Source organism: Xiphophorus hellerii, chromosome 11 (genome assembly GCF_003331165.1).
Source record: "Xiphophorus hellerii strain 12219 chromosome 11, Xiphophorus_hellerii-4.1, whole genome shotgun sequence".
NCBI lineage: Eukaryota > Metazoa > Chordata > Actinopteri > Cyprinodontiformes > Poeciliidae > Xiphophorus > Xiphophorus hellerii.
The window spans coordinates 19,094,063-19,108,385 of record NC_045682.1 but is presented as its reverse complement, the minus strand read 5'-3'; the positions used below and the strand labels follow the sequence as shown (position 1 = coordinate 19,108,385).

Below are 14,323 nucleotides of genomic sequence, written 5' to 3'. Positions count from 1 at the left end.
TTATGTAACTCTCTTTCTACCACGCAGTCTCTCCGATTCAAGTCGCTGTGAGTCAGCTTGCTTCAGGAGTCTCTGCTTGCGTGTGAATCAGCGAGATGTTGACAACAAGCGGATCCCCTCGGCACCCCCTACCTCTTGTTTTTTTTTTTGTTTTTGTTTTTTTTCAAAGCGCGTGGGCCGCGCTCACAGCTAATGCGTTTGATAATTACAGTCCATTAGCATCTGCGGCAGAGCGAGCCACGGCGTCCTCCGTACCGAGGGCCCCCGCGACGCACCGGCGGGGCCTGAAGGCGCTTCAGAGGAGCGGAGGATGTGGGGTGGTGGGGAAAAAACAAAACACCACTGTGGGTGGTTCTGCTGAGCAGTTACCTAATACCTGTCAGGTGGAAAACAAAGCCGTGGGTAACTTGGCACGCCAGGCGCAGGTTCGGTTTGCATGAAATTGGCTGAAGTTCAAATTTCACCAACTTCGTGTTTCTGTCCATTTTTCTTGCATTTGATTGGTCGGAAGATTGTTTTGAAACGATCTGAACACCTAAAATATGTGTCAAACTCAAGAATCAAGTCTGACTTAACTTCTGTGGCCTTCTGGACTCTAATATGACAGAGAATTAGGGCCATGATAAGATTATAGGAAATATATAAAGTTACGAGAATAAAGTCATTACTAATGTGAGAATAAAGTAGTATGAGAATACCGTCATACTATTGCGACTTTGTTCTCCTAATTCTACGAATTCTTTTTCATCATTTCAACTTTATTCTCATACGACTATTCACGCAATTTAATTTTACATTTTTTCTTAGAATAGCCTTTCTTCAGTCAGAGGCCTCTTCATATTTGTTGCAAGACTGACTGCTGTCAGAGATCCTTCTCACAGACAGCCTCACCGTCCGCAGTGACAATTTGAAGATATTTTTGAATTGAATTGAATACGTCCTGCTTCATTATTTTTGGGAGAATCCGCGTTTCCACACAAGCCATGCTAGTTCAGTGGTTTTCCAAATTGGTCTGTTGTGAACATTTATATTTTAACTTGTCAACTGCTAAACACAGTTTTTGTTGTTTTTTTTTTTGATAAAACTCCTGTTCTTAAATCCCATGGCTGCATAAAGATTTACTTTGCATTTCGCTCACGTCTTTCCTGTTTTAGCTCTGTATTTGGTTAACAAATAACTGTATTTTTCACTGCATCCCCAGAACGAAGAGGATATAATTTTCTTTTGGACATGACTGCATTTGTTTAAAAAAACAAAAACAAAAAAACAGCTTTAGTTTTTGCAAAGAGAAACACTGACCAGTAATTATATTTAATTGATATTTAATTATCCTGAGCTATTTTGTTTTGTTTTTGTTGGGGCGACTGTGGCTCTATGGTAGAGTAGTCGTCTTGTGATCGGAAGGTTGTAGGTTCGATTCCAGCTTCCTCGTGCCACATGTCGATGTGCCTCTGGGCAAGGCACTTAACCCCAAATTGCCTACTGATCTGTGTATCGGTGTATAAATGGGTGTGTGTTTGTGAGTGCGACTGGGTGGATGTGACTCTAGTGTAAAGCACTTTGAGTGGTCAAAAATGACTGGAAAAGCGCTATATAAGTTCAGTCCATTTACCATTTTGTTTTTTTTTCTTTCAGTTCAGTGATAGTCTGGAGTTACACTTACTAATTCTCTCTTTTTCTTTTTTTTTTTTTTTAACTCTTCAGGCTCTGAAAAACATCGCCGCCATCAGCCTGGCCATCAGCTACCCCAATAAATCCACTAAGCTGCTCAACATGGCCCCATGAGAAATTTCTCGGAAGAAAAACGTGGGAGAACGTTCCTGCGGGGCGACGCGTCCCGACTCCGCTGGTTGGTTTCACCAGAAAGTCGTGGGAGGAAACCGTCCCTCACCATCCAGTGCAGGTCCCCCCTCTCTCCCCTCTGTCGAGTATCTTCCCGTACTCTTCAAGAACTGCGTTGACATCAGCCGAGGACGGGAGCACCTTCCACACTTCTTCACAATCCTTTTTGCCTTAGAAGAATTCAGTATATCAGCATGTGCTTTCACAGATAGTAGGACAGTTTGTTTGGGGTCTTGTTTTTTTCTTCTTTCCTCCACTTGATGCTTGGCTAAAGGACATGAAGTGTGCCAAATTAGCATCCTTCAAGGGGAAGTGTGTTCTGTTATTTCCCTGCGCCTTTTTTAAAATTTATTTCTTTGAGAGCAGCAGCTACTCTGGATTACAAAGTTGATCGTGGTGAAAATGGGTCACCTTGGCAACTTGCATGTCTCAGCAGACATGTAGAGCATCCTAAAAATACTGTCCAGGACGTTGGAGTCTCATTAGTCACCACAGAGGGAAGGAAGTGACCCACTCGCTTAATCCGCTCGTTTCTTCATTCCCCCCATTTTAGACATTCATCGCTCTTTTTCTGGCGACCCTTCATCATCGTCAACCTCCTCTGTTTGTTACTGTACTTACAGGAACAAATGATCGAACTGTACCAGTTCAGTTTGTAACCATAGATATAAAAAATTATTGTGTGATTAACGCTTCTTTTTAAAATTTGGGCAACATGGCTCATACCCAGGGTGCCATCCCATCAAGGGGCAGCAACTGTCAAAAATAATCAGTTGTCCCTTAAGGAAGTTTTCAGTCGCCTCTTCAAATGTTGGTGGGTGCCTCCTTGTATTGTGCAAACTGTAAACAGAGGTAAAGTAACGAATACGAGTTGACATTTATAAAATCTTTAGTCTGTCTGCAAAAACCCAAAAGAACTCGCGTTGAACGCTTCCATCGGGGTTAGAACGAACTCAGACTGAGACAAACGTGAAATCTGCGACGCATAGGGACAGATTCCAGAGCCTTTAACACGCCGTTTTAAACGATGAAACCGTAATTTATTGAAACCGTTCAAAGCGAGAGTCGGGTTGCATTTATCCGCTGTGCGCATCAGACTTTATGAAACTCTGTTTTGTTTTTTAAGTTAATTCCTATTGGTTTGAGTCAAACCCCACTGCAACATCACACACAGTTGCCATTGAAATTAATAACGGTGATCAATTTACAGTTTAACTGGTTAACTGTTGTTTTATGGATTTGTTTTCACGGCCGTGATTCTTCAAGCGTAACGGAAACGTGAAGCTTTGCTGTTGATGCTAAAGAGGCAATACAAGGAATAGCACGTGTGTAAAAACCAGTATGTACAGCACGAGACCATTCCTAACACAGAGGTTACTATAGCAACGTAAAGTCTTTATACGGATTTCTCATGCTACGTGTTAAAGTATAATTCCACTTTCATCCACACTAATCCCCCACCGTATTAACGTTACCATGCACATGTAGTCACGTCTGTCTCTTCCGAAAGAAAAACCTGTGCATTTACAGATTTACTCTCCTGTTTCTCAAATAAAACCATTTTTATCCGTAGTTTTATGCCAAAGAAACGTCTCATTTCGAGCCATAAAACATCTCGCAAAGAGCAACCGGAGGAGGTAGCGACGCTTCGCTGTGATTTGCTGGGGCGGTGGAAGCATTTACACGTCACTCGGTTTCATTTCTTTCTAGATTCGCTTCGATTTATTTTTTTTGTTTTCTTCGTTTCGCCGTGGGCCCCCCCGACATGGGCCGCGGGACGGCTCGGTGGCTTAGTTTACGCAAACATCAGCTGCAATGAGGAGAGAAGAAGAAACGCGTGGCCTCCGTTTGGCTTCCGTGACGCCTCACCTATCTATGACGTGCCTATGGTTCTAAGTAAAGCGATCATGATTTATTTCATGTTATTAATTATATTTTAAATAAGAAATATATTGTTTAATTGAAGTTTTTTGTAACTTTTTAGTTATTTTGTTGGGTTTCCTTTTTTTGCAATGATGCTTGATTTAAGGCTAACTAATTTGAATGTAAATACCTGTGAATATCAGTTGCACAGAATAAGAACTTTGATAATGACCCCGTTTAAAAAAAAAAAAAGAGAGAGAGAGAGAGGGAGCAGAAAACTTTATCTGACACAAACAGATGGACACTTTGAATCCAATTTTGTATGCACGGTGTTGTCACACTTAAAACAAACGGACTGCTTGGGTTGAAACGTGATCCATTTGTAATAAAAACAGAAATGACTTAAAAATGAACATTTCTATCATCTTTTTGTGTTTGGGGCTCAGGTGGGAATTTCTGCGCTGCAGCAAATTGTGAGTTAATGTTGATTATGGCGACACACCACAACAGGGACACAGATTGGAGCTGCTGTGACCACATGATTATGCAAATTGTAACTATCCATCCATCCATTTTCAAACACCCTTGTCCCTTAGAGGTGTCGGGAGGGCTGCTGGTGTCTATCTCCAGCTAATGTTCCAGGCGAGAGGCGAGGGTCACCCTGGACAGGTCGCCAGTCTGTCGCAGGGCAACACAGAAACAGACAGGACACACAACCATGCACACACACACTCACACCTAGGGAGAATTTAGAGAGACCAATTAACCTAACTGTCACGTTTTTGGACTGTGGGAGGAAGCCGGAGAACCCGGAGAGAACCCACGCATGCACAGGGAGAACATGCAAACTCCGTGCAGAAAGACCCCGAGCCGGGAATCGAACCCAGGACCTTCTTGCTGCAGTGCTACCAACTGCGCCACTGTGCAGCCCGCAAATTGTAACAATGAAAATAAATTTGCTTAATGGAAACACGGTGATTTTGAAACAAATCATGTTTTTTAATAAAATGTTTTTCATGCTACGATGAGGTGATTTTTTCGGCTGTATTGAAATTGGTGTATTTCGCAAAACTACGACGCTGCATTAGGGCCGTTGTAGATGGGGGGGAAAAAGGAGTACATTTCCACCAAAATGTTTTCAAACTTAGAAATGCCCTTATTTTTGGGTGGATTTTTATTTTTTTATCTATCTACATTGAACTTAATATGTATTCTACCAAACTGAAATGGAAACCCTGTTTTGCATCATGAGACTCGTGATCAACAACCGGATGTTGCTACTGTAACGGAAAAGACAAAGACGACAGGAAGTAGATGGATTATGGCACCACATATTTTTTCACCATTTATTGCGTAGAAAAACCTATTGACGTGTGATTTTAACTGCATTCCTTATTTAATGGAAACATTAAATTCATTCAATGTTTTTTTGTTTTTTTTTTACATTAGTGGAATAAAGTTTTCGCACATTTGTTATGGAAATGCAGCTAATGAACTAAAGGGAGCTCATTCCTTTTTGCTTCAAGTTCTTCATTCCCTCCCAAAATAACTATTCGTTTTGTCACAGAAATCTCCAATGGTTTCAGTGTGTCAGCCTGCCTCCACAAACTCAAATAGTTAATCTCCCATAATTTATTTAGTCCTGATAATTCATTGGTATGCCTTTTTTATTTTTATTTTTTTTCCCGCTCTGGGCTCGGTCTTATCAAAGGCCCTCTCAGCCTCCGTCCTCCCGCCTGGCTCCGCTTATCTCTCCCATGCCTGTAATATGGAATCTCACCGACAGCCCTGATGATGAGAGTGATGATCACTGGGGCGATAATGACATCAAATGGAGGAAATACTCAATAAGGCTCCAGATGATTCAGTGCCCCTCTGTGCCGCCGTAGCCTCCACACTGCCGTGACTCAGCTCTCCTCCTACTGCTCCACTCTCCTCCCATTTAGCTCCTACGCATTTTTAGTGGTTTGCACAAATCCCCGCTGTTCTCCTTTTTTATTTCTTTTTTTTGTTGTTGTCAGGGGTACACATTAAGCTAAGTGGAAATCCTAGTAAAGCTGGGATTTGGATAACATCAGAAAAATCTCATTTGAGTTACAGTAACACCAATGTCCTTGTAAATACTTGGAGATATTAAGTTTACATTTAAGGAGACAATTTTTTCCTCGTTTTTTTCATTTATGTTTTCTTTTCTTTTTTTTTTTGTAACTGTTTAGGCTCCGAGTCTGAGTCCAGACCAATACTTTATTGAAATGAATGAAATCAAAAGATTTCTGCTTTAAAGCTGCAGAATGCAAATTTTATGTATGAAAAAACATTTTTTCTTACATATTTGTTCAAGTTATCATTATGTTGGGGCAGCATAATCCCAACATAACGATTATGTTTGGGATCATCTATAGAAGAAAATTGAGCCTCTCTGCATTCTCTACTCCAACCAATCAGAGCCAGGCGGAGGGGTTTAGCGCTGTCAATCATGCTTGTGTTCTGCTCAGGCCCTCCTCCTTGCTTTCTATTACACTACAGCTTGTTCACCAAGGATGCTAAGGCTAGTAAGCATGGCAGCCTATTATGGTGGATAACTTGTTTTAAGTTGTTTCTCTGCCATTAACACATTTAACAGTGCGTACATGAGTATGATTGACAGCGCTAAGACCCCTCCTCCTGACTCTGATTGGTTGTTTTTAACCAGGAGAGGTGCATTTCTTCAGACAGCAATAGTAGCTCAGTTCAGAGGTGAAGGAGCGCGATCCATTCACAGATTATCTGACTTTTACCATACTGTCACTACATGTTTACGGTTTTAATAAGTATGGTTTGTTAAAATATAAATATTTAATTAAACTGCATGTTTCATCAATAACACAATCTACATTTGCGTTGTGATTGTATGAAGTTTAATTCAGTCAGATAGAAAGCTGCCGAGTTGCAGCAGCCAGTACAATCTCTCCTAACTTTGTTGGGTTGGAAGAAACATCTGGACTGAAAAAGGGGAGAACCCAGATTTGTTAGCTCCACAAAACGATGTGCTTGGCCTAAAATATGATTTTTTTTCCAAGCCATGACAAAATTGTATCCGGCGATTGCTGAGAATATGGGGGACAGGATCCCAGACAGCTGGCCATCAGTAAGTATCCGGGGTCTGAATTTCATTAGGGACACCAATGTTGATCATTTTAAAAATGAAATTATAATAAACCGTCATGGTCATTTCCCCTTACAAACTTAATTTAATGCCCTGGTGCAGCAGCTCTGCCATACTCTGACGGTTACTCTCCCTTTTAACAACAAAGTTTCGCCCATCTGTCCAGATGAATGTTGCTTGCATGGTTGCTTGTTCCGTTTGTCTCTCTGTCGGCAACGTGACAACGCTGTATGCTGCCTCTCGCAGAATGACCGAGGAAACGAGGAGCTACGACGCCGCAAGGATAAGTGAGAGTAGACGTTGGAAAGATGCGTCCAAATATGCGAGGACTTCTACAGTGCAAACATAAACTCTGCTATAATTTGAGTTGACACTTAAACTCAATTTTATGTTTCCAATGGGACAATGATCCCAAAACACTGGCTCTTTGAAAAATACGTAGCCAGTTTTATGTATTGTGAGGGATTTATCCCCTCCCTAACAGGTGCTGTTTTTGTACTTCCTATATTCTAATTTATCTGGTAAGTCTATTGCTTTTGTTTGGAGGAAGTAACTTGCTTTATTTAATATTTTGTTTTAGTCATTCTCTCTTCTCTTTGAGTTTCACCTGGTCAGGTGTTGCCATGGAGGCGCGCCCATGAGCAGTGCTGACAAGAACCTGGTGTTTTCAATCAGCCTCCCTGGGAAAATCCGTTGCTTGAGAGGGAGGGGAGACGTTTTTTGGATTTTGTTTGGGCCCAGATTGTTCTTGTTTTAGTTTTGAAGTTGTTAGTTGTAATTATGTAAATATTTATTCTAGGAATATAGTTTAGTACAAATGTTTTTTCTTTCTATCTGGAAATGTAAATGTTGTCTCCACCCCTTAATTAGTCCAGGTAGGAGCCAATGCTTTAAAAGCCAGGTGGTTTAGGTCAGATGGAGTCACTCCCTCCTGTTTGAATGCATGTCATGCTGTGAACTGGAACGAAATGTTTGAAGAACTGCACAAAGGGGGGTAAAAAAAACATTCAGAGCTCTACAATTTCTGGATTCTGTCTGATTTTTCATCGCAAACCAACATGCATTTTCCAGGCACAACGTTCCATTTTATGGCACAATCAAGAAAATGTTACCTTGAGTTGCTATGAAAATGCTTTACATATCAAATATGACTTAAAAGAAAATTGACTTCATAATTTATTGCCTGGAAAGGATTCACTCTAAACCTCAATTTTTTTTTAAACTTCATTGCAGTTTCTATTGATTCATCTCACATCCCTACAACAAAAGAGATTGACGCAATCCTTAAAAGGGTAACGTTAATTTCCCATGAAGACTGCATAGGATTGTATCTTCAAGCTGCTCTTCATGTCTTTAAATGATGTCGTCACTCATCAGATGGTTCCCATGTCGCCTCTCTAGCTTACTTTTCATGCTGTGTTTTAGGTCAAATTAAAAATATGAACTCCTTCTGAAGGACTCTGTCTCTTTAACGTCTCCAAACGGCCACGCTCTCTCTTGCTCTTTTCCATTAACCGAGTGTTTTTAAGTGCTGGGGGGGTCCACGCACCACACTGCTTCTCTGATCGGTTCCCGGCCTCCTGTCGCTGAATCCCTCTGCCCCTTTGACCTTGTCCACACCCGCAACCCCTGCTCACGGAATCGCTCCCACGCCGAAGGAAACTCCCTCATTGACCTTGTCGTAATGGTAATGAGACCTACTTCTTCACGTCCTCCGGGGACGCGAGGCCGTTTTGAGGTCACCTCTCTTGAGGCGCGGGGATAATTGGGCGCTTTAAAAAAAAAAAGAAAGAAAGAAAGAAACCTGTGAGAATAAGACGCAGCGAAGGCGTACTCCTCGTATTTAGCACATCCTATTGTCTGGTTGCGCTGGGAGAGAGAAGCTTGCTGGTTTTGATCTCATTTCTGGCCTCTCCTCTATCTGGGTTGGAACAGCCACCTGTGGCAGCGGGAGAAAGCGGACGGGAATAGATAGCGGTGGCTTTCAACATGACAGCCCCGCTGCAGAGCGCGTCATTAGGGTGAGAGCCGCGTATGACTCTGGCTGTAATGTGACGCGAGAGGAGATGAACTGCCCCGCCTGTGTGTCAAATGGAAAGCCCCGTGTTTATCCGCAACCCCTGCATGGCTCCCAGCTGGGCCAATAACTGGCAAATGAGCTCGAGGACATCAGAGGATGGTCCGAGCTGCTGATTCTGGGTCAGAGCCGATGTGCAAGAGACAAATGTCCTCGGGGAGCCCATGCTAAAAACCGTTGCTAAAAACCGTTGGTGACGATTCATCGGATGATTCAGATACATCGATTATTAAACTTCCTTCAAGGCAAATCGTCTGCCTCGAGGCTGCATTAAGTTATGTTTTTCAATTTAGCGCACTGTGTCCCCGTGTTCTGACTATCAGAGCTACCTCGTCAGATTTTCCTACCATAGCACGGATATTAAGTCTATCCGTTAGTCCAAAACTCCTACCATCATGTTTACTAACAGAAAACCATAGCGGGTTGTGTTAATGTTTAATACATTGGATAACATTATTTGAGTGACAGGACGGGACTGAAGTGGAGTTATGCTTAGCATTGGAACAATTTATATACCATAAGAAGATCACTTCCTTCATCTGAATATTCTTCCCGTTTAAAATAAAAAGCCATAGATGTGTGCTCTAATCCTTTTATTAGAATATCCTACGTTTTTAAAAATATTTTTAAATAGAGAGGTGTTTGTAAGAATAAAACAGTATCAGACAGGGGAAACAGGTTTTTATTGAAATTGAATTAAACACAGATATACAAATACAGATCCTCGCAACTCTCTTTTTTTGTTTTGCGCATTAATACGTTGTATGACAGACTTTATCAAATGCAGCGCAGCCACAACGTGTCCACCGAACTGCACAGCTCTCTGAAATGCTAGGATATGCTTAATATACACTAATATTACACAGCTTCAATCTCACATCGCTACCAACATGCTCTATTTAGCACGGTTAAATAAAAAGAGTGTTATTAAGCCAAAATATTTTAAACTATAGGGACAAGGTTATAAAGCCTGGTATAAATAAAATAAATAAAATAAATCTTACCTTAATCTTCGACGAAATAAAACACATGAAACAAAACTACCACACATAGGATGGATGTATTGATAAGAAATCTGCTGAGTAAGCAATATGTGACGTAGCATCGATGTGCGCAAGGTAGGACGGATTTATGGGTAGCACGGATAAACAAAACACCTGCTGTTCATGGTGAGGAATGCTAAGTGCCATTAGCAGCTATGGAGGCGACAGCGAGGGACAGAAAGAAGTGCCGCCAAGAAAGTGACAAAAATATGGAGGCTATTTTAAACGAAATAGAAAAGATAAGATGCGTTCACTGCAAAACGGAATTGGCATTTAACAATAACAGGCACCTCTGTAGAAAACGTCCACTACATACATCAAGCTCGCTTGGCTGCTAACAGGTGGAGTTTTTATTACCTTTGTAAAGGACTCTTAACTTTTATCTGTGATTGTTAGTAAAGAAACCGACATGTTACACATGTACAAGGATAACATGACATTTATTTAAGCTTGTGTACACGCAGCTCACAGCCTCTCCTTTGCTCTCTGCTGTGCTGTTGCCCATTAGCACATTAGCACTGTGAATGCTAAGGCTAGTTACCTTGGCCCTGGATTAAACAGTTTAAACAAACATGTAAAAAATATACTGTTTATAAAAGTTACACGCTGCAGCTTTAAGATAATTTTGGAGACTAGTTGTATATTACTATTGATACATAAGTTGGGAGTCCTGCATAAGGTTTTTAAAACATTTCCAGCTTTTCTAATAAAACAAATATTTTACTTCTTTGAACTTTATTGTGAGCGTCTTTTCCTATTAGAATAATGAACAGACCACTAAGAAGTTCAGAGTCAGACATGTATTAGATTCATATTTACATTATGCGGTGTATAGCCTTTAATTTTTCTTCAACCTCTGAAGAATCTTGTCTCTAAAACCAACAGGAAATTCTTGATTTTCTTAGTTTGGAAAATAGCTGTACATAATGACTATTATTCCTTTATGTTTTGCATTGATGCTTAAATCCTTATAGCCCTGCAGAGGGTTGAGATTTACTCCAACTGAAAGACAAACACTCCTGGAGATGAAATCTGTTAATTCTCATAACCATCCCTGACTTTGTCTTCTGTTTTTCAAACAAATGTCATTCAGAGTGGACGGTATGCATTAATGCTTCCTCCTTTCAAGGGTGGAAACATTTCAGGGCTGATTACCAAGACAAAGTGAGGGTTATCTTCGGGGTACACTGTCACCAGCTGTATCACCCTTCACTGCTCATCTGGGACTCAGGAGGCCTGCGTGTTGTCATCGTGTTTCCTGGAGGAGGTTCTCAGGTGCGGAAAGATGGCCGAATGCTGCATACATCCTGTATTTATGCAGGATTTATGTCTCTCCACACTGCAGAGACGGCTGCCCACGCCAGGTGAATTTACTCCGGTAAGACAGCTTTTTTTTCTCTCTCAACTTTTGATATTCTGACTTGAGTAAAGGAAAAAAAAGGTGATTTTTCACTGATTTTTTTTGGGTGACTTTTCTCCACTTCCTGTTTCATTTTTAGTTTGATCTACTTTTTTGCCAATTTCTGGTACTTTTGCCTCTTGTTTCAAGTTTCTTAGATTTTGCCACGGCTGTGTTCTGTCAAACATACAGCTTGCTAGGCCTGTGGCGATAACAAATTTTGCTGGACGATAAATTGTCCCAGAAGTTATTGCGATAAACGATAATATTGTTGTTTTAAAACCATTTTCAAGTAATATAATGGTAGTGGCATGAAAACGCAAGAGCACACTCTCAAAGATTAATACACTTTTAAATTCTATTGAATATTTAACACTGGAACTGACAGAGATTTGAAATAACCCAAATAATTTAACAAAACAGCAGCTTACACTTTCTGGATTATAGTGCCTATTGAAATTAACTACAATATGACCTCTTACCTTTTGCCATTTGCAATTTCACCTTTGCTTTTAACATTTGCTGGTTAGTTTTTACTTCCTTTTCCCTATCTGTGCTTTGATTTTAGAATTTGCATGCAGCTTTTGGCCTTTAGACGCTTGAATTTTAACATTCACCAATTTCCATTTTCTCTTTGCCTTTGGACTTGAGTGATCCAAGGCCGTTCCTTGACCTTTATCCACTTGCCCGTTACCATTACTCTTAACGTTTTTTCTTTGCCGTTAGCATTTAGCCTCTGGCATTTAACCCCCTGTCTAAACATACTCTGCAACATGAAAAAAAATAATTATGTTGTCCAATTTTTAAAACCTAAACATATATTCAACTTTGCTGTCCACAAGGATTCATGATTTTGATTAGATTCCTGTTCTACTTCCCAGACTAGAAGATACTGATAAGGAATATTCTTGACAGAAAATATGTACATGTTTAAATTGAAAAACATCTCAAGATTCCTGATTAACCAGAGCTGGTTTGCTGTGTTTCAACAAAGACCAACTGGCAATCCTATTTTTTCCTCCAAAAAGAACAGAATGAAGAGTACAGTAAATGTTGGATAAAATTAAAATCTTTTTTTTTATTATTTCAAAGACAAACTCATTGAATTCGATTTTTTGTTGATAGATTCAACTTTTTCTCTTCTGTCAGCATTTATGCATAAAAGTGGGGCTTTATAACTACCAAGGCATTCATGCATTTTTCAACAAGCCCACCCATTCTGCTCATATTTCAAAGGCGTACCTGAGGAAGAAGCGAAAGGTACAGTTCAATAAAGTTGGAAAGATATGCTTACAGGAAGAATAAATGTATTTGGAATGGTTCCTTAAGCATTTTGTTAAGCATTTTCCATATCCTACAAGGTTTCCAAGTACTTCTTATTAACCTGTATGCTTCTACTTTACTCATGTGTACACCGCCAACTGAACATTTGGAGCTGAAGGAAAATCAAAACAAGCCATTTAGTACAAGAGGTTTGCCTCCAACTGGGACAAAGCTTGTTCAGCAGAACCAAGAGGACTGGCCGGATACTCCTTGTACCTCAAATCTGCTGCAGTTTATTAAAGTTATAGATAAGACATCAAGGACGAGGAGCAATGGAGGGAAATAAAGACAGGAGGTGAGATGGTGCAGAGCCTTTCTTCTGGTAGTTTAAACTGCTCCTACTGGGGAGTAATACTAAATTTACACCTAGCTGGCCTGATTGTGTTCTGTAGTTCTTCTGAGGTCATAAAACATAATTAAACATCATTTTTTTCAATAACTGAGCTCAGTTTGGACAACTGATTAAATCTTCACCCGTTTCTGTGTAAAAACGACATCGTTTTATGAGTCTCACTTGGAAACGTTGCTGAGCTTGATTAAAACTAAAAGAGTTCATCCTAACTGAGCAGCAGTCTCTGCATCACCTCTGTGCTAGCTCAGCTATTCTTGAACCATCAGAAAGGTGACACTCCTATGCAGGTGAGCAAGTAACTTGCATATGCTTCTCCCTTTGGTACAAAACTCCGACCTGATCAAAATGGCTGCAGGCAGTGCGGCAGCTCGTGGCTCCTCTCGCGCCGCAGCCTTTTGGTCCAGATTCAGGTCACACTTTGCTGCACAGCAATGTGCTGCAGTGGACTGCTTGCAGCTATATTAACGTGCAGCGATGTAATGTTCTTAAGAGTTCACTGCACTAGAACTCATTTAGATTGAATGTGGATGGTCCAGTGGAGTCAAGGCCATGAAAGCTGATATTTTAATTCCCTCACTTTTATTGAACCCTCTCTACCCCTTTCCTACTTACCACCACCAACCGCCTTAGGAACCTTTCTCACCAAATGGCCTAGACTGACAATGGATCCTCTGTATGAATGAAAGGGAGCTGGTTAATAGTTAATGTAATCTTGTATTATTATTCAAACCTAAAGCAACATCACATTTGACAAAAAACAATGGCTTTGCTAGACCGTGGCAAGCTGGCCAGGTGCCCGGTGTGCCTAATGGCCAGCACAGCGGTACAAACATCACTGGCATTTTTGGCAGAGTTTTGAGTTTCAGAAGTGTCCATCTTGGCCAGTCCACCGGCAGCTTTTCTCATATTCAGATTTCCTAGACAGCTCTTTCTCCACTTGCTGATCCTCATTTTGTTGTATTTTCCAGAAGACAAAATCAGAGACCTACTCCTCTTCAGTGGTCTGGTGTAGTTCAGAGATCACAGTCTCATCTGTATAAATATAATTTTTGAAGGTGGCTGTCTGATTCTCAGACATTTCTGTCATGGAAACTTCTTCTTGTTCAGAGTTTTCTCCAAAAATCTTTTGACTTTTCAGGGATTCTAGCTCAAAGGCAGTGTTCATTGCTGCCTTTCTCTTTTTCTTGTATATAGATTTCCTAGACAGCCTTTTCTCCACTTGCTGATCCCCATCTTGTTGTGTTTCAGAAATCTTCTCCAGTGTCCTGGTGCAGTTTAG

The 14,323-nt window shown here is 40.7% G+C and overlaps 1 protein-coding gene across 3 annotated transcripts in view; it reads left to right on the top strand.

Moving 5' to 3' along the window:
- Positions 1–4,118, top strand: part of zzef1 (zinc finger, ZZ-type with EF hand domain 1) — a 36,367-nt gene extending 32,249 nt beyond the window's left edge. For all 3 annotated transcript variants that reach the window (XM_032576758.1, XM_032576756.1, XM_032576757.1), the window contains exon 54: positions 1,705–4,118. In XM_032576758.1, the coding sequence (XP_032432649.1) occupies positions 1,705–1,785 (81 nt within the window). In that variant the 3' untranslated portion in view covers positions 1,786–4,118. The remainder of the gene's footprint in view (positions 1–1,704) is intronic.
- Positions 4,119–14,323: the final 10,205 nt, after the last annotated feature.